This window comes from Chelmon rostratus, chromosome 10 (assembly GCF_017976325.1).
Source record: "Chelmon rostratus isolate fCheRos1 chromosome 10, fCheRos1.pri, whole genome shotgun sequence".
Taxonomy (NCBI): Eukaryota; Metazoa; Chordata; class Actinopteri; order Chaetodontiformes; family Chaetodontidae; genus Chelmon; species Chelmon rostratus.
Genome location: NC_055667.1, coordinates 11,494,351 through 11,515,822, shown reverse-complemented (window position 1 = coordinate 11,515,822; position 21,472 = coordinate 11,494,351). Strand labels below are relative to the sequence as shown.

The window sequence follows — 21,472 nt, the reverse complement described above, 5'->3', positions numbered from 1 at the left end:
AGATCACATATCTTGAATTCCTTCAATTTCATTGCTCATATCAAGTCCTTTTTTAATTAGGTTTTTTTTTTTTTTTTTTTTACAGCTGTCTGATTTTTAGTAATCAGCAGATTTTAGTGCAGATGGGGTAAATTCTCAGGATTAATATTTGTTTGTAGGAGGGGGTTTTTGCACTGGCTTTGTGGAGTTTCCATGACCAGAATAAACGGAAAACCAATATCACATGTTACATTTGAGTAATTTCATGTGGATAAAGTTACTCAAATATTGGAATCAGAGGTGACTTTTGTTTCTTCCTATTTCCCTGAATAACAAACGCACTCATCTGAGTGGATTTACAAATTATTGGTGGTGGATAAACAAATATCCACAATGTCTCCGCTCTGCAATATCAAGCTTATTTTCCTTAGCTTTCTCATTCAGGTGCAGAGAATGGAGATGATTATGACAGCTGTTGTTGTCAGCTGAGAGAAAGAGAGAGTCACATCCCTTATTCATAACTCAACATCCTGTGGCTGCACTGCTTTCTGGCCTATTTTCTGATACTGTCAGTGGAGAGATTGGTATCTGGTCATCTTCTACGATGGATTTCTCCCCGTGTGACTGTTGATGTAAAATGGCGAGTCTGTAAAGTAGCTCTTTGATTCTGATGATGTGCCGACACTGGATCCTGATGTTTCCCATTCATACTTCCGACCGCTGGACGTTAATCTCATGTCCTACAACACTGCAGTTGTGCTGGAGATATCGTGATTTGACATGATGTCAATTTGTCTGTGTTTGGCCAGACATCCACAGTAATAAGAAAAATACAAGTACGCCTTCTGAACATGTCTCAGAAAGATAAATCTGAAAATTACCCTTTATCTTTCAAGTCCCTGAGGAACAGGCTCCATTTCTTAATAAATATTAACTACTTCAATTATTATGCTGAGTGTCAGATGAGTGTGCAGGGTGAGGGAGAAGCTGCAGGTTACAACAGTAGCATAAACTGCAGTGAACATGCGCAGAGGTCGGCTTTAGGTCGTTGTCTTCTCTGCTCCTGCTCGTCTGTAACTGGAGCTTTAGCTTTAGCTTGCAAGCCAGAAAACAGTGACAATGAAGGTGGATTAAGAGGCCACTCCTAACATTTAGATCTCATAGAAAACATGCCTGAAGGAGAGGCTTTTCAGAAGCAAAAAGACTCATTTATTCCAAGTGTAAAAGGTGGCACAATGGGCAGTAAAGTGAATGTTTTAGTCAAAGGGCCATTCACAGACTGTGTGCTTTTAGAGACACAAATACTATACTTGTGTCAATACAAGGTTTTAGTTTTAGCTCTAATATCAAACAATATTTTTGTAGTGCCTTCCTTCTGCTCTGCACAGAGTAAATACTGAGGTGCTCTGCCTTAGCCATGAGACCAGAGGATATAAGTATTTGAATACTGCTTTCCTCTACACAGGACATGCTGCCCATTTACAGGACAGATCAAGAGTGATGTTGAAAAAAATAAAGACATTTTCACTTCATCTATATTTTAAAGACCACAGTGTAGAAACGGCCAAAAACAGCACATGGCCGTTGCTAGGTGAGACCACCGTGTCTTGTACCGAGCGGTAGAGTCTAAATATATTTTGCACGCAGCTGTATAGTTTACAAGCAAAAGATTGAACTACAGTGTCAGCCTTAGCTTGCTCATCCCATCAGCGCTCCTGTTGTCTGACAGAGAGAAAGAGAGGGAGAGAGAGATGGAAGGGGCGGTGGACGTGGGGAGGGCAGATAGGGAGGAGGGGGGAGCTGTAATTCTGAATGGACAGCACTGCACTGGCAAGACAAGATTAGAATTGACAGCCTGATAACTGCGTCACTATCAAAACAGCAGAGACAGAGCGAGAGATAGAAAGAAGGAGGGAGAATGAGGAAGTGGGAGAGAGTGAGGGAAGAGTGGAGAGATGCAAAGGAAAACAGAGAGCTGATGTGGAGAGAGCAGATGAAAGGAGGAGGGGAGGCGGAGTGATGGAGGGAGAGGAGGGTTGATAACAAAAAGAAGGACGGGCGCAGATGCGGAGACCGACAGAGTTAAAGAGACATGAAAATTAGACAATAAAACCAGGTAATTGTATGAGAGAGTATAAATGTTTTCGTCCAACCACAGCCTCCTGAATATATGCATCATCATCATCATCATCACACACACTGAGCAGCAAAGTGGGGAGTGCTGCATGGCATATCGATTTCAAAAGGCCATAAAAACAAACAGGAACTGCTCAGAGGTGATGCACAGATACACTTTCCCTTTCCAGTGATGGTCATTACACCAAAGCATGACGCAGATAGTGGGCACGGCACTGTGTCAAATCTGAATGCCACTTCCATGGATTTCAAGCCAAACAACTGCACAATGGGTAAACACACACGGCAGTGGCTTTCGGTGTGCTATACAGTTTGTGTGCATGCAAGTATCAGCATAGAATACATGATAGTCCCATTTTTAAATGCTAGTTTTTGCAGGGAAATGTTGTCTGAATGTGCGCTGGCCTGAAGGATGAGAAAACATGCTACTCAGCAGCTGACGGCGATGCAGAGGAGGCTCTTTAAAACAGCAGCTCAAGAACATCAATCAAAGATTCATAGTGAAGCAGGCTTTGATCAAGGCCCGACTCTAAAAAAAAAAAAAAAAAAAAGCCTGTAAAAGTAGTTTTAACCAGGGGACTTTTCAACAAGACCACATTTAACATTGTTGTTCTGAGTACTGAAGTGCTTAAATGTTGTCTTAAGAATGGACTGAATAAAGTTTGCTTTTTAGGCCTGGAGGCCTGAAAGAAGCTAACGACGTGCAGTATTTCTTGAAAAAAAATGGTCCGCTGTCATTAAGGAGAGCAGTAGCAACACGAGCAGGCTGAGGCTACTAAACACAGTAGAGCTACAGTGAGGAAGGGCTCGGCTTTATTTTAGCTCATACCAATCCTTTAAAAAAAGTCCAGATCGACCCTGATACTGATGCTTAGGGTCAGCTCAGGACATCTCTGCCAGTTGCACAGTAATCTCGAACATTAGCCACCATAGCAGCAAAAGCCTTAAGTGTTTTATATTGCGCAAACATGCTTTTTTTTTTTTTTTTTTTTTACCACAGTTTCTATCCACTTGATGTATCTTAGTCCAAAATTCACTCTCATTTTAGCTCTGCTTTGGTCTCCACCAGCTACTGAGGTAAATGGTCTCCACTATATTTACCAGCTAGTCGCTAACTAGCGTTTTTAGAGCTTTGTGCAGAACTACAACAATGACAGACGCTACTTGGCTCCTAGAGCTGAGGGGAACTGTTTGGGGAAAAACACTTGATGGGTTCATCCCTCTGAGAGACCACTTTTAGATGGATGTAGTCATGTCATCTGTTGTTAATATAAAAATATTAATCCAACGGCTTCAAAGTAGCACCTTCCCTGGTGAGAGGATCGAAAGCTCCGACTAACCATGGCACATAATGTTCAGGTGGTTCAAGCTAATACATGTTTTTATGATCATATATCTTAGAGACTCTGATTGAGGAAATTAAATAATGATATTTATAAAAACGCATATGTGGTACAGTGGAATAAATCTCTTCAACAGTACAAGCACGGACCGCTCCACGCATACTGGAGAGAAGCGCAGCTTAGTGCAGCTGTTACAGACTCTAAGCCTTTGTGGGTTTATAAATAGATAAATGGCCATGGTTAGAGAATCAGCAGTGAGAATAATGTAATTTCAAGATGCCATATATAATTTTTCTGCAGTTTTCCCTACCAGCTGTAACTCGCAGCCTTAAGGAAAAAGTGGGTTCCTGACGGTTGCGCGGTGTCACAAAAACACCAGAACAAGAAGTCTTCTTTCATCGAGTCGTCTTTGACGAGCGGCTACAAAGTTAGCTGGTTTAAACATGCGAGCGCATGTTTGTCAGCCGAATCATCCATCCAGTCTTTAGCTGCGGCATGTGAGGAGTGCAGAAGCGTATGATGAATGATGAATACTATCCAGAGTTTTTCCAGACAAACATCATGTTTTTAAAGTGCGTTGCGGCTCCTCTCTACCTGACTGTATGATCAGATGCTTTGGGAGCGGGATGCTGGGGTGGCTGTTGAGAGACAGTAAGCAAGTCTTTGTTAAGTTTCCATAATTAGGGTGGGGGATCATGTGGGCTTACATTCTGGTTTTTATTACATGCATTTAGTTGTTATTTAGATATCGGTTTCACCTAACATTTCAAAGTGCCCCTGTGTGTAATGCCGTCAAGACTGTGGCCATAAAAAATGTTGGCAGGCAAGATGAGAATGTAAACAAAGCTGTTTGAGATCTGAATGATTCAACCTTCTCTAAACTCTGTAGATGCCATGAATGGAATCCAAGATGCTTGTTAAAATAGATTCTTACAACCTGTCTGACTAATACACAACGTGTGATCATCAGCTGAAACTACAGTCCCTATAAATCCTTATCTCATACTTCCTGTCAATTATTTTGCAGTCGCCCTGTGTTAGACTTGTCACTGTGTTTTCCCATCACCTCGTACACCATGAAGGCTCGAAGGATTATAATATGCCTTAGAATATATACTGTGCCCGCCTCATCTGGAAGAGATTACTGCTCCATGTCAGACTGCCCATCTGTAAGCAATGAGCTGGACTGCACGTCAAAGCCGCCGCACAGATCTCTGAGTAGAACCAGGCACTTGTCCAGAAAGCAGCACTCATCAAATAAAAATAAAGCCCCGCCAAAACAATAATGAACCGGAAGTGCAGATTCATGGCCGTGATGTCAACGACATGAAAGGACACGAATGGGAGTCGCATAGACCTGATCCATAAAGGGCCCATTATGGAATTTGTATCCTGTTCTGATACCATGCCATTAAAAACATACAAGGCCTTTCTGATGTGGAGTGTTTCATTAGTGTTTTCAGACATGCGGGCTTGCACTACTGAGCTGGCAATGTGGATTTGATTTCAACCAATATTCCCATGCAGATATTTTAAATCAAACTTAAGCCCAAAGCCACTGCTGAACTAAGCTGCATGATTTATCTGACTCTGGAAAATGACTGACAGCTTGGAGGAGTTCCTCCCTACGAGCGCTGCCTAACAGCGCTGGACCCACTTAATCACCCTAAATTGCAAAGTCGAGGCCCTTGTATTTGGTAATGTGGTGAAAACAGTGGCAAGTGAGAGCTAATTAGATTAACGGTAGTTTAACGAGCTGTTGGAGGGGCCCCCGCAGATTGGATTTTAATAAATAGTGGCAAAAGCATCTGCTATGCACTTCCTGGCTCTGCTGGCATCCTAATTGGCCCCAGTGGGTTGCTGTAGCTCAGCACAGCACAGTGCAATTTAGGAGGGGGGAAAAGGCAAAATGCTTATCGTTAGTCCAGGTAAGTCTGGGAACTGAAATAAAAACAGTCTTTATGATTGTAAGGCTTCACAGGCACAGCTTTATCAACATTAACAGTCCACACATACAATGTCTAAGACTTTTATCACCACAGAACATCCACAAAATGTCCACAAAGCAGGTAGAGAGAATAAAACAGATTTGGACATATTCATCTTTTCCTATTGTTTGTTTTCAAGATGAAATGTTCCCATGATGAGGTCTTTGTAGAGGCAACAGCACAGAAAGGAAAAAACAGTTAATCAAACATGAATGAGCGACCATAGCAGGGTTATTTCCATAGCAACAGCCCGAGGGGACAACTTGAACCCTTTAATGTGAGCTGGTGATGTCTCTTTGTAAACATCTGCGCAGCGGGGGGAGAAAGCCAATGAGAGAGCCTGGCAACAGAGGCATCACAGGGCAGCAACCTCTTGGTAACAATCGAAGTTTCCATTATCTAGTTGTGAAAGGACCTAAAAGTGCTCTGAAATATTGTGCTGGGGAGCATTTGAAGTTGATAAGCGTCTTTGTACCACTGCTGTTAAATGTCCAAAAACATTAAGGGAGTTTACAGTGAAGCTAAAAACCTGCAAATGGTCGGGAAAAAGTCAACCGTCATCAAAGCCGTTGACAAAGAACACATTTCTTGATGCTGTTCTTCTTACATCAGGAAACAACAGTCACGATCTCTCTCATGCTCATGCAACCTGCAACCAGTAGGCTCGTTCAGCCTCCAGCTGCGACCAAAAGAAAGCGGCATTTGAGTGTTCACAAACAAGTGCGAACCGCCATCATAGAGGGGAAGGGGGGAACTGCAGTCTAAGCAATCTGTTTTCTTTGTCTGCTAATGTGAAAATGAAAATGCACTAGTGAAACTCCTCAAATGTAAGACAAGGACTTTAGAGGGGCAAATGCATGAGCTGAGGAGAGGAAAAGAGAGCTTGCTGCCCAAAGCTCAGAAAGCAACCTGATTGCAGTCTAAAAATGACAAGAGCAGCGTAAGTATACGGTAGCAGAATAGTAATTCAGTCGACCACAATGCTCTCAGAGTGTAAAAGGGAACGAGAACAGCCTATAGTCCTCAGTGGTCCACGCTCAAGTCAACAGCCCCGTTTACTAATCTTCCATCAGTTCTCAGTGAGGCACACAAAAAATCCCAAATTTCAGAAACAACTGGAATCACCGCATCAGGCTGTTCGCCGCTGCCACCCTCTCAGGCTGCAGTTTACACCCACGTCTGTCCACACTCATATAATACATCCAGTGAAGTCTTTAAAGGAATTAAATAAAAATTCAGTCAAATCAGTGTATTTTGAGGAGCACAGAGGACTGATAGAGAGCTTCATCACATGGTGCAACGACAGTCACCTGACGCTCAGCATGAGAAGAACCAATGAGCTTGTGGTGGACTACAGAGGCTTCAAATATGGATGCCGCTGCAAAGAAGCTGTAAAAGGTGGATGCTTCACACACATCTTCAAGCCTGCAGCACACACGATCTCTACAATCAGCACAGTTTCAAGATTAGTGTCACCAATTCAGTATCTGACCAACTGTGAAACACGGTCACAATCTGCCCTTCTGTTCCTGAGTTATGGTGCTATAATAACATTAAGATGTCACAGTGAAGCTGACCTTCGACCTTCTGGATATGAAAAGTCATCACTTCATCATTTTATCCTAGGAGACATTTGTGTGAAATTTTGTCATAATTAGCGCATTAATTCATGAGTTATGGCCAAAAACATGCTTTGGGAGGTCTCAGTGACCTTTGACCACCAGATCGAATCAGCTCACCCATGAGTCCAAGTGGACGTTTGAGTCAGATGTAATGAAATTCTCTGCAGGCTTTCCTGAGATATCGGGTTGACAGACGGACGACCTGAAAATGCAATGCCTCTGATCGCGGCTGTCAGCGTCGCGGAGGCCTAACAAGGCCAGTAACAGCTCTAGGTAAGAAGTGAATAAGGACTTTTCCGCTCTCCCTCAGTGCGGAAACAACTCATCAGTGACTGGGCAGTATGCAGAGCCTGGCAGCATCACCGCCAGCAGGAGCAGGTATCCATAAAGCTCTTACAAACACTCTTGTCCCAAACCTCAGTGGTTCCTTGGGCGAGAGTAATGGCTTCTTTGCACTGGGCCGCGCTGTGCTATTGTAGAATCACAGAGCGGTTAATTGAAACAAATGACTCTAATAATGGGACATTATCCCCACAGGCTGGCTTTGTGGTGGGCCTAATTAGCGTTGCGGTGGTGGCGATGAGGACGAGTCACCACGCTGATCCCTCAAAGGAAGCAGCCGAGGCCCCCTTTTAAGTGGCCAGTGTGGGATTCTCCTACTTGCGGCGTGTGAGGGCGCCGGGTTTGTTCACAACCAGCGTGGCAAATGTAAACATGTCTCGTCACCCGCGGGTCCCTCTGAGGGTGAGTCCCGCTCTGTTAGCCGCTGTGCTGGGGCTGCTTTTCCCTGCCTATTCTTCAGCTCTGCCCGGATGACGGAGCTCAAAGGATTCGAGGCTGATGAAACTGTGGATTATCTTTTTCACCTAATCGATTAATAATGTGGTCGACAAAATGTCAGAAAATAGTAAAAAAAAATGCCAACCACAGTTTCCCAAAGCAACATCTTTAAATTGCTTGCTTTGTAAAAACCAACAGTTCAAATCCCCAAAATATTCAATCAACAACCACAGAAACAAAGAAAAGCAGCAAACTCTTTTGTTAGGGAAACTCTAACCAGAGAATATTTTCAGTAGATTGACTAATTAATTAATCAGCTAATCACCATGACTACTGGCAAGTCTTCACTCTGCTGTCCTCCTGCATGTCATCACGTTCTCCTTTGCAGCGTCAATGGCCCGAAACTAATGTGACAACATGAGATATTGTTTTCCAGATGTATTTTGATCACCGCTGAAATCTGTTTTTGCCATTCCTAATTGTTTACCCTTGTACACGATGATCCCGGAAAGTCAGCTGTAATGCAGTGTTCAAATCTCTGTGACCAAGCTGTTTTAAATATTCATTAGTCGTAACACTCGCCTAAGGTTATTTGAATTAGTACCATGAATATTCATGAAATGCAATGAATGAGCGTTTGTTTTTAATGCTCAATCCATTAATACTCCTCTTCGTGGCTTCGCTCCGAACCCTGCATGATAACCTGCACAAAACAAAGCTTTGCTTTTTAAAAGCACAGTCGCTTTGGAAGCCTATTTGTTTCAGTTTAAATGAAACGGGAGTGCCCTCCCAATTATCTCGCTGTCATTTCTCTTGACAGCTACAAGACACATTGTTCACCCGTGTTGTGGAGTGCAGCACTGAAGGGCATCTGTCTTTTTTTCAAAAGCCACAACAGAAAACATTTTTACTGTTACAAAAAGTGATTTATCTGGGAACGTCACCGAGATGTCATATCTTTCCCAGTGAAAGGCAGCAGAGCAAGCAGGTCATATGAGATATGTCTAAAACCTACACTGGAAAAGAAAGATTGCTGTTTCAATTTAAAAAACACGCGTAATCCAGATGCACTGAGCATGTGAAGTCAAGTCAAACTGAAATTTTCAGCAGCATTTTTTTCAGATAAAGTTTATTTTAAGGCAGTTCTTTTCATTAGATTGTAGGCCGTGGACGGGGACTGGCAAATGAAAAAGGTGATTTTTTTTGTCTGGTGATTGAAACAGACATGACGTGCACCTTTGGCCACTGACTAGATTTCACCAGTTCACAGATTCTACTGTGAACACTTTCTATACATTCAAGCTTTTGCTTTCTGTGCATTTTCATATTTGTACGAATGAGCATTGATAAGCTTACTCTGCGGTTTTAATCTAAGTACCCCTGTGCTGTCAATAACCACAGCTGTCAATATAGATTTTATGTTGCTGCATTAAAATAGTTATGGCCTTTCCCCCCGAGTGACTATGTCCTAAATGCCAAGTGATGCAAAACAACTTTCCTATCGTCGATTAAATGAAGTCAAATTAAGTCAAGCACGCATAACCTTGTAGCAATCAGTGACGTTGACGAGGGCTGATCCTGCAAATAGAGGCACACACATACATGCAGTAAACACACTTATACTGAACTATCCTTGAGCATGCTAGACAGTGCAAACACACTGACGTACTGTGCATAGAAATGTACTAATGTGCTCAGTATTTCATACTCCTTAATAGAGGCCAGGAAGAAGTGAGCTTATTTTCCAAAGCTAAAGCTCCGCTAAACAATATTTTCTGTTTCCCAATGAATCAAATGACTATGTGTAATGTGAACGGGGCTGCTCATTGTGAATTATCACATAACTCTGCAGCTTCTCAGCCTCTTTTAGCGAACTGTTGTGGTTTTATGTCCCGATAATGTGCTGTTTGTTACAGTCTAAACCTGCTGGAAACTGCAGCAGCAGTCTTCAACAAATCAGCTAAGGCAAACTGAATGTATCATAAACTGCTCAGCACCAAACACGACAGACAAACAAAGTTAGCAACTAGCTTTGGAAGTCAAACATTTAGCAGCTGAAGACCCAGATATTTTCCTCAGGCTGAAACCAAATCAGAGCACGAAGGAGATCCTGAATGAATGTCCACTGTTGGTGGATGTGCAGTTGGGCAACTGTTTGCAAACATGTAAGCAAAGACAACTAAAAAATGAGTGATCATATATCAAGGCAAGGTACTGTGGAGTTCTTCTGCCCTAAAGTAACCGAAAAAATCAATCAAATTATCAAAAATCTGTTCATGCAACCTTAGAGTAAATAACCAAAGCAGTATCTTCAACTGACAAATTACGCATGAAATCAACAACAACTTGTCAAAATAACGTCCGTCTCAACTGTCTCAACACAGCAGCCAACAGACTGCCAGTGGACTGTCACACATCACACATCCTGTCAAAGATACGAATCTGGCAACACATGTTTAACAAAACTAAACTAAGTCCCCAACAGGAGTCATCTGACTGAACGTGTGACATAAACTTGTAAAACTGGCAGCTGCTTTTTTGGCAGCGGGGGCTTTCCTCCTCCCTAACCAGCCTCATTACCCCGGTAATGAGATGGGGGCTGGTGCTCTGTTTCAATATTTAAACGCGCTGGCGCCCCTCAAGGCTCCGTGGTGGGGCCGTTCGGCAAACTCCTCCACGACCCCTCATTACCGTGAGTGTTCCTCCTCCTTTATTTTTTTCAAAGGGCTACATCTTCTTGCGTCTCCCCCCGCCGCAGCCTCGGCCGGACCTGAACGATAGGGGGCTTGTTGAACACGAGACCCCTGGGTGCCGCCTCTTCCCTGAGCACCGGGCTGGCAGAAATGCTGACAGCTCAGGGTGAGACAGGGATTCTCTCTCAGCGATGAGCTTTCGCACAAAGCCATGTTACATTTCACAGAACCCCGTCATACAGGACCTGGTCCGTTCTGGCTCGGTTTAAAGGGGCAGACAGAGCAGGTCAGCGCTGTGGGCGGAGTTAAGAGAAGGTAAATGCATTTCTGACTGACAGCTCTGTCTTTTCTAATGTGGAAACTGATCCTTCTGCTTGTTGGAGTATTAAGAACAACATGTGACTGCAGCAGAGAGGATCGAACCAAGCGCCAAACCTCAGTGTACGTCAAATGTTAAAGCTCTGAAATTTGCATTAGATGCAATACATGTATTTGACACCTGTTTTATCCACCTACTATACTTTTTTCTGCTGCCTGTGGAGTCATAATTAGATGGAAAAGAGGAGGTTGACAGACAGAATAAATTTAGCTTGAAAAGCAGGGCTCTTGCCGAGACATATGCTGTTCTGCAGGCCAGAAATTTAAGATTATTATATAGTCAACTCTAAATGAACAGAAATTAGAGTCTTTAAAGCTTCCAGGATGAACGGATGCAAAACTGTGTGCCTGTGCAGCATGATGATGATGGCCAATCCACTGCTCTCAATCCCGTAATGATCTAACTGTGTTTGCTGTAGGATCGATGTGCGCTGAAAAAGAGAATCCCAAAGCAGGGAGAAGTTTACAGAGCTTTAGCCTTAGGCTAAATGTTGTACAAAAACCAGCAACAACATCCCTTGAGATGAAGCGTATCTGTTGCTCCAGCTGAGCTTGTACTTGTAGGAGGTTTATATGTGCACTGAAGGATAGCTTTTATTGAAGAGAAGTGTATCCTTAAGGTAATGCTGTTGACTTTTTATTCGCTTCTTCAGTGATGGGGAACGGAGACTGCTGAATGATTAGCGCTTTGGTTTTCCAGCTATCTCCTCCAATTTCTGTCTGTAATACTTTTGTTAATACAACACAACAAAGGTAAAGGCTTGTCTCTTCATTTCCGACCCCGGTTACACCGAGAGCCTATTTCCATCCACCCTTATTATTCTTTAAGCATTCAGCAGACATAAATTCAATCTTGCTTATTATACCTTTATCAGTATGAAATTAAGGTTAATTGACTTTGTTGGGGAAGCATCAAATGAAACATCCTTAATGGAACCAAAATGAAAATAACGTCATCTCCAATTGCTTTAAAATATTTCTCAATATACAGCCTACTTTCCTATTCCGCAGCCTCAGAAATAAGCTCCTCTTGTCCCAGGAGATAATAAATGAATTGAATCCCCCCCCCCTTTCCTTATCGGTCATCTATTTTTCCAGAGTAAGCTATTACTTGCTGGGGTTGCTAGGCAACAAGAAATATTAATAGCGGCTATTATTAGCCAGGCTCTGCTGGAGTAGTACTAAAATGTGGAAGTGGGAAACATGAATGTGTTACATAAATCTCTGGACCTTTCACAGTGTGTGCAAGTCTCTGTTTGTGCGGTGATTTATTGCAATGACGGTTCATTTATGAGAAAAGGGGGTGTGAAATAAGAAAATGGAACATTACCCTGAAGGGCTATTTGAGAATAAATAATTGCAAAGGTGAAACAAAAGCTGTGTGAGAAGCAGGCACTCCCTCTCGGTTTCCTTCTAAAATACTATTGGTCGGAAGGGGCTGCTTTGTTACATATACCTGTGCAGGAACATCACGTAAGTATAAACTCTATAGTGCAAACATGCACCCAGAGGCTCAGTTTATATGTTGTCTTCTACTAAAACCAACCCATCCAAATTATTGTACAGATTTGCAGCCACTGGGACTAAAAAGCAGATCAACTGCAAATGTTCCCGTCAACAGCATCTTTCTCCTGCACCCAGCATATTCAGAACAGTAGCCAGTGGATTGTGACCTAATCCTGAAGACTGGCTTTAATGGAGGCCTTAGCTACCACCCACGGAAAAAAAGAAGCCCGCAACTTATGCAGTTTGATTCTGAAAATCACATAAGACCTGATTAACGGAGGATAAATGCCACGGATGCTCACATTAAAGCATAAATATTCATGATGGAGGGCAGAGAGAAAAAAAGTAACATTTATGTCAGATGAAAGTATATAACGCTGAATAATTCACCACACAGGCCATCTATAATTCATCTGGTTCGATCCTATGATTAAAGCATTTGAATGTGTTCGCCAGGGGTGTTTACATGTTCGGTCTGAAGCATGTTTAACACAAGAAAAAGTCCCTTTACTGGAGGGGGGAGCAGGGGTCCTCAGCATCCTTTTGAAAAGGAAAAGTAGCTGACAAGGAATACCCTCTCTCCTCGTCAAGATTTTGTGTTCACCCCCCCATCCCTTGCTGTTCCTTTTTGCTTTGCCGATCATAACGGAAGAAAATGTGCAGCGCCGAGTTTCTTGCTCCCTTTCTTAGCTCACTTTGAGGCAATGAAATCTTTGAGTTGTGCAGCTGAATAGATATTAAAGGCGCTCTGCTGCAAAGGTCTGGGTGTTAAGGAGGCAGCAGCTCTCTGTATTTATAAATGTTGCATGTGGAGACCCTGGCCATGCTCAGACTTGAGGTCTCAGCTTCCTTGCCCTCTAACTGAGATAATTATCACTCTAATAGAAGAACGCTTTGCCACAATAAAAAAAAAAGACTGAGACTATTGAGACAGCACACAGAAGAATTAGTCATTTTGCTCTTTCATTGCTTTCTGTATGAGTGTATAGCTTCACCGGAGTCTCATAAGATCAACAATTTGAAAAGGCTGAACTCTCCCCGATAGGACCATGCAAACCTGCAACCACATGCGAAGCCTGCAGAGAGCCACGGACAGTTGTGTCCACGAAGATTAATAGCCTACCACAGCGCTTGACCTGCATCATCACGAAGCTAAAACGGGACGGACAAAAAAAAGAAGGTGTACTCACTGAGTGCATAGGCCCCGAGAGGAGGTGGGTGTCCTGACCCAGCATGTTGGACATCATGAGGGCGGGCAGCTCGGGGTAGGAGTAGGTGTTGAGCAGGCCGTTGTGAGGCAGGGAGTGGAAGGGGTAACCTGACTCGTGCTCCATGAGGTGCAGCAGAGAAGGGTCGGCGTGGTTGGGAGGTGTGATGGGGGGGATCTCGTAGTCTTCATCCCCTGCTCCTCCTCCTCCGCCACTGCTGCCTCTGCCCTGACTGGAGTAGCTCTGGAAAGGCAGAGACAAGGGAATCAATCACAGCAACCTTGACTCATTTACTAATTGTGGCTACTTTCTCAGGGATGCGGGTCGATAATTTGCTCCCAACAAATCTAAAAAAAAAAACAACAACATAGGAAAGCGCCAAGACAGGTAACAGATTCTAATATATGTGGGCAACTTATAACCCACCTACAGTCATTTTCATACCTTTGGAACGTGGGAAGAAGCACACAGGGAGCATGAACACAACACAACAACACAGAAACTTTCTACCTCCATCTCAAAACAGTACCAATAAAATAGCATCAATAAAATAAGAGCCTGGTTTAAACACTTAAAACTCTCAGAATAATGCGTCCATCAGACAATCGTACCGCTGTGCAACATCTTAATGACAAATTGTGCGACAATTTGGGCGAGGAAAGGTGAACAAAGGCTGATCCAGAGTCATTAAAAAACTTCATAATTGGCTTTTAAATGCACCTGTTGATTTTCTGTTGATCATATTTGTGTTTGCAGCAGACACCGAACACAAACACACACGGCAAATTAATTAGCGTCAGACAACAGCAGCTGCTGTGCAGAGTCATTTGCTTCGGAAATCTCGACAGCTTTAAAGCAACATACCGTCAGCCTGCACGCCTTTAAAACACACTTAATCAAATTCATTAAGTGGGAAAACACCGGCGACACGCACTTAAGTGGCTATTTTATGATCTCGTAATTCTAATGCCAATCACATGTTTTCGGAATAGAAAAGCTGGACAAAGCAAACCGCTCGTTCTCCATCATGAAACATACCCAGTGTGTCCAAATGACCCCCACCAGGTGAAACAGCACAGATTTTATGGCACTAATACGGTGATACACGAGCGGAGCCTGTGGTTGTCTTTTCCAGGGCCTATCTTGACATAATATTGCGATGAGAAATATGGTTTTGTGCTCTCAAAAAGCATACTGAGGGTATTCACCAGGGAATGAAAAGCAATTTTGTCAGAGGCAATCTGATGCCAACTCCCCTTTATAATGACTGAAGAAAATTAATCATCACAAATAATATTCCAGTGTCAGCCATTCAAGAGCTTTTTAATAGAATTTTTATTATTCATGTCTCGTGGTACACATCAACTAGTCCGTTCTGCAACATTTCAGAAATCAATTCAATATCATCTTCGTGTAGGCTGTCATCTCGCCTGCCAGTGCAGCAATTCATCTTGCAAACAAATATTTTTAGCAAACAAATGGCAAGAAACGACGCTACAATGTCCCCACTAACAGAACTGGTGCTTGAAGATAGGATAAAAGTCTCATAATGTGCACTATCATTAGGGAGAAAATAATAATAATAAAAGGGAGTATGTTTACTATCAGGGGGTGATGTGCTATTTTCTCTTCCCATGACGTTCACTCTCCTCGTTTGGTGCTTGCTCAGAAATATTAATGCTGACAATTCCTTTTCCCATGATGAAGGTTTTGCAAATGTCTGTTTCTTCATTGTCTAACATTTCTTACCGTTGTCATTTGTTATTATTGTTAACAAGCGTATGCACTGGGGGTTTTTTTTTATTGTTTTTTTCTGGCCTTTTGCCTTTAAAGGATGGCTGAAGAGAGACGGGAAAGAGGGGAGAGAGGGAGAGAGAGGATGACATGTGGCAAAGGGCCCCAGGTTGGACTTGAACCCGGGCTGCAGCCGTAGGGACACAGGCTAGACTAGTTTTAATACAGTGAAAATAAAAACAAAACAGAGTAGTTTGTGCACCTATTCCTGGTTTTATACAGTATGATACCAGAGTATTCATGCAATAAACAGACTGCAGCCAGATCAAGAGGTAACTGGAAAGGGTCAGTCTATTGACCCCACACTAACTGAAAGACATCCGCTATGCAAACGCTCAGAGATTAAACATCTATAGATACAAAGAAACAGACAAGCCCAGCACAAACAGGCACACCACTGTCCCTGTGTTTCACCAGCTGGGGGCCACACGAGATGAAATGGTTAAGCAACTGGTCGATTAATAAATTGACAGAAAATGAATCAGCAATAATTGATCATTGACTTCAGTTAAATGATTAGAATCATTTGACATTTGTTAATGACAAATTTGCTGGTTACAGCTTCTGAGATGTGAATATGTGCTGATTTTTTTAGTCACTGATGAGAATAAACTTATTGTGTTTGTGTTTTGGAACATAAGACATCTGAAGACGTCGCCTTGGAATCTGGGAAACCTTTTGCTACTTTACTAAATCACTGAGAAGGTAAACGGCAGATTAACTGATAACTTGCTCATGTTCATTTTCACCTCTATCTCGTGGGAGATAAATTCAAGTCCGCCAGTCTAAAAGAGAAGTTGTGTGGTTTGCCATTGCACATTGCACACAAAATAAAACATGTTCTGATCTGACACACCACACAAATGATTCATATGATTGTTTTCTCATCTTCCACCACTCCGGTTAAAGTTTGGTCGGGTTCAGGCAAAAAAACACACTTAGCTAAGGTTAGCGGAGCATCGCAGTCGTAGGCAGGAGAAAGCAGTGTTGTAAATCACGTGACCATTACGGGACCTTGTCAGGAAAACATTAACAAAGGCTGATTTTATGCATTAGATAAAAGACTAATGCAGCTGTCTTTCTTTTGCAGATGTGTTGATCTTTGCAGGCACTGCTTGGCTATAAAGGGGCACAAGCCAAACAGGGCAGGAAGTCTAATCACTGTAAAGAAGGAATGAAAGTAGGCGAGGCTTGTTTGGCCAGAATGAGTAATTTAACACATTGAGGTATGTACCAAGATTTAAATGCTGTCAGAGCGTATTTTACGACCGTGGCTTCCATCGCTTTGGTGATTCCTTTTTTTCCTTTACAGCTTCTTATGATGCCCTTGGAGATAAGACGCAGGACAAGGACATCACAAGTTTAATATTTTCAAACGCAGATAAATAATTCATAAATATACTGTCTTTCAGGACACGGGGGAGAGTGAATAAAAGAGAGAGGGGGTCAGAAACAAACGCCAAATGTTGATTCAGCCTTCTTTCGCTAACCTTCACCCCCTCCCTCCAGAGGTGAAATTTAAGCAAATCTGTCATCTTCCGAGACAAGGACGTGACTTTGAAGAGTCCACACATCAAATCGGTTTCTTTCCGTTACTTAAACACGATTGCGCCGAGCTTGTTTTGTACATCAGTTGTGATTTGACATCAAAACACCATATTGCTTTAACATAGTTTATAGATGTGAGATATAGCTCCGAGGCATATTGACTATCATCATACATAAAGCAGATCCTGGCTCTCTGAGAGAAAAACAGGGAGACGATGCACCCCAGGGGAACAGAGTTTGTGATTTTTTATTTTAATCTATGGAAGATCCACACTTACAAAATGTATAACGTCTGATGTTTAACTGTGATATCAGTTAAAACGAAAACACACTTTAACTAGCATTAACACCTCGTGGTTGTTTGCCTCCACCAACTAATCACGTCGCAGTTTACAGCCACGTCTGTCCACACTTTTATAATATACTGTATGCAGTGAAGACTTTTAAGGAATTTAATAATCTGTATTTTGTATGTATTTTTTTGTGTGAAATGTTAGTTATCACTATATTATATACATGTATGATTCCAGTGAATAATTTCCAGTGAGAAACATGCTGTCTTCACTTCACCAATTCAGTATCTGACCATCTTGCATTATTTTCACACCTTTGACCACTAAAATCTGATCAGTTCATCCTTGTGTGAATGGGATGGATGGTCAGTAATATAGCTTCCAGTCCTCTATTTTGCATGAAACTGTCTTCTGCTTAGTTTTTGTGTGTTTGTTAAAGACAGTAAAGATTAGGGTACATGCTGTAGCAACGTTAGCAAACCTGCAGTAACTGCTGCAATCACATGTTAGCATGCAGGCTGAAAAGTCTCCGCAGCCAAACGAAGCTCCACCTTGTCAAGCTATCTTAAGCAGTTAAGCCACCTTAAGTGGAAACAAATGAATCAGCTGAGCTAAAAGTTTTCTTGACACAAATGGCTGCAAAGATGAGATGAAGTCATTAGCTTGGTGATGGAGTCATTCGTAGCCTATGAGGTGTTTAGTGGAAGACAGCTCATCTGGGAACAATGATGTGTTCGTCAAAGGGAGGAGAATGAAAATGTTGCACAGTACAACAGAGAGCCTGTCATGGCTGATGGGAGGCAAATTGTCCAAAGACAAGAGCTGTCTGTCTTTGATGGACTTTGTTATTACAGCTTCAGTGACTGACACACTCAGAGTGTTTCCTGTAATAAGAAACACTGATAAGGTTTTAGAAAAAAAAAGCTCTTTTGCGTCATAAAATCGCATAACTTTGAATGAGTATACAGTGTCCTGTGGAAAGTCATCCAGCCATATGTTACTTTGTGGGAAAAAAATGACAGAGCAGCATGGCTTTGGCGACAAACAACAGCTGGCCATGCATACATAAAGGTCTTCATGTCCACTCTGTGTAGCCCAGATAGACGGATGGCAACAGTAAATCTTTAAAACATCTTATGGGGAATTTCAGAATTCACCTTCACAGATCAACCTTGCAGAGCAGAGAAAGGGCAGAAATCAAACTCATCATCAGCCGCTGTTGAACACTCCTGAGGTGTGCTGCACAAGTGACCATTACGGCGACGGTCTGCAGGGTCCACAAAGGCTATCTGACCTGACTTTGAAACGACAAGGAACTCCATTTGGGTGATGTATCAAGAGAAGCAGGCAGAGCAGTACAATAGCAGGAGAATGGAATAGCAGACCCACCGGGCTGACTGACAGCAAGACAGAACTGGGATAAGTGAAGTGTGCAAGGAGGGGTGGGGAGGGGGGAGTTTCGCCATGACCGATAGTAGCTCAGGGTCATTCGTACCGTCCGTCACCAAAGGTGGGCTGTGCTGTGCTTCAACCAATGGCAAAGGAGGAAGCTAACCTCTTCCCTGCTCCCCCCATGCACTGGTAATTCTCTCAAATGTCACATCAAAATGGATCTCATTTAGGTGGGCAAAAAGGACCTGACTCCTCACTGCAGACCTCTGCTGGATCGTACCTGGACTCTAAAAACAGAGCCGCGGAGGAAGCATTTTGAAAAGGTGTGAAAAGTGGCCGCACATTTATGTCAGTTCATTAAAAAAAAAAAAAACAACAACGACAAACATCATGGTTATAGATCAAAAAATAACTATGATCCTCGTGCAGGAGCAGAGAAAACTCTTTAATGTTTGGAGCAAAGGCTGTGTTTTCTTTTGGGGGGGGGGGGGATACTGTGGTCTCAGCCACATTTCCTATTCTTATTCATTAGAGAGAATCATATAAATAAATAAAATATGTTGTCTCGTAGTCACTCATCCCCCCCAAGGGAACATGGAAGCCCCAGTAATCACATATGGCACAATCGCTCGCCCATAATCCCCTTTATTTTTATTTTCATGATGTCACTCTCTTTAAGCCCCTTGCTTTATGAGTCGCAAACGGAGTGGAGAGGGGAGGAGAGGAGGAGCGGAGGGGAGAGGAAAAAGCAAGGGAGGGGTGAAAACAAATGATGTGGATCCCTCATTGTTCTTTCTCTATGCCCTCATTCCAGTCAGGGTAATAAGAGAACATTGTGATTTACTGTCAGTGAAGCGCAAGAGTGCATCAGAGAGAATCCACTGCGGCAGGGGCCATTAAAATAGATTTAACTTCCCACAGTATTAGGCCAGATGTCTACACTTCTATTATATTTCAATCAGCCATGACCTTGGTCTCCATATGATGAGAGAGATCACTGAGAGAGGGGGGAAAGAGAGAGTGAAAATACACCAAAAGACCAATAGAAATATCAAACTACTTAGTCCCACTAAATCCCTCTGCTCCGCCATGCAGCATATAGAGAGAGAGGCCCGGACCGAAATAGAGCCAAGGTTTCAAGTTCTCTTAAAAGAGAGTATGAATCATTGAGTGCACTCTCGCTGCTGATAAGTTGTTGTGGGGTTTTTTTTTTTTTTTTTTTTTTTTTTTGGGGGGGGGGGGGGGGGGTGCTTTTCTGTGGGCTATGTATTTGAAGAGGGAGTAGGGCCGTAAAGTGTGGGACAGTGGGTCGTTTTCTTTAAAGCCTCTGGTACCAACAGACGTCATGAAATATGAATCTTTTCACATCATCACCATGGATCCCGGTCTTTGACATTTACTCTAGACTCACTAATATCTGTCGACTCTCACTAAAAACAATCCTTGCTCTGCCACAGAGCACGAATCTGCATCCGCTGCATCCATTTCAGCTCCATGAAGGCAGCGCAGAGGTCGCAGCCTGCTCTCTTTCAGAGGCTGATGGTAATTGGACTTATTGGCTGACATGGACTGACCTACATAAAGAACCACCGATCCCCGGTTACAACTGTAACTTACAATCCCCACTGGCATGGGCGTGGATGCTGCGCTCCTCTGATGTTCCTCCAGTATTGTTTTCAGATATTGACGCCCCAGTGCTGGTTTAGAGCCGAAAACTGTTTTCAGCCTGAATCCACGCTACTGAAAATGGTACGCTCTCGTGAAATTTAAATACCGTACAATATGTATCTCTACTTCATTCTCGCGACCTTGCCGGCGGCTCCGTACGGCCTCAAAGAGGCAGCGAGATGTGTGTTGGCGTTCTCAGACCCTCAATTTTCATTTTTCATCCTTTGTCTCGAATGTCCCCCTAACTTTTCTTGCAGGGGGAAGGATACAAGGAGGGAGGATAGAAAGAGAAACACACTCACTGAAGGGGGAGGGGGGTGTCTGGCGGGGAGGGGGAGTGTTGTGAAGTGAGGAGAGTGTTGCAGTTGTGGCGGTGGGGGTATAATGGTGCACTGTGAGTCACTGTTAAGTAACGGTGCCTTTTCACATCAGCATCGCCCACATTGGGTGTGCGGTGCCAGGGTGTACTGAGGTGTCTCTGCCTCAGAGAGAGGGAGGGAGGGAGGGAGAGAAGGGGCGACGTGCTATAACATCAGCTCACACAACATCTGTATTTCTATTCATAGCTGACTGACAAAACATCATCATGTCAACTGCTTGTAACAGACTCATCCCCCGTTCTTGTTCTCAAGCTCAACGTCACTTTCATATGCTAAATCTGAAGCTACAGCCAGCAGCACTGGTTAGCTTAGCTTGAACAAGCAAGAAATGTAATGTTTTAATTTGTGAGCTTTAGAGTTGCATGCTAAGCTAAGCTTACGGGGTGCTAGCTCACGTTAAACGTACGGACATGAGAGTGGCATTGATCTTCTCAGCTCTTCTCAACTTTCACGAATAAAGCAAAGAGATGTGTTTCCCCAAATCTCAAACTAAGCTAACAAAACATGCAAACACCTCTCTAAAGCCCAATTAATGAATTAATTAACAAATTATATCCTAATATGTAAAAAAACAAAACAAAACAAAAAAGAACCCCGACAACAATCCCAAGTTGTGATCTTATGGGCGCTTAAGCGCTAAGCTAAGTGGCCACTGGCCTTAGCTTCATATTTACAGTACAGGCGTTAAAGCGGTGTCAAACTTCTCATCTTACTCTTGGCAAGAAAGTGAAGCACATTTCCCGAAGTGTCAAACTATTCCTCTC

General features: G+C 42.9%; 1 protein-coding gene across 3 annotated transcripts in view; it reads right to left on the bottom strand.

Moving 5' to 3' along the window:
- The window catches only part of LOC121613176 (thymocyte selection-associated high mobility group box protein TOX-like), a 75,209-nt gene that overhangs the window by 11,454 nt on the left and 42,283 nt on the right, over positions 1 to 21,472 (bottom strand). For all 3 annotated transcript variants that reach the window (XM_041946470.1, XM_041946471.1, XM_041946472.1), the window contains one exon: positions 13,616 to 13,876. In XM_041946470.1, the coding sequence (XP_041802404.1) occupies positions 13,616 to 13,876 (261 nt within the window). The remainder of the gene's footprint in view (positions 1 to 13,615; positions 13,877 to 21,472) is intronic.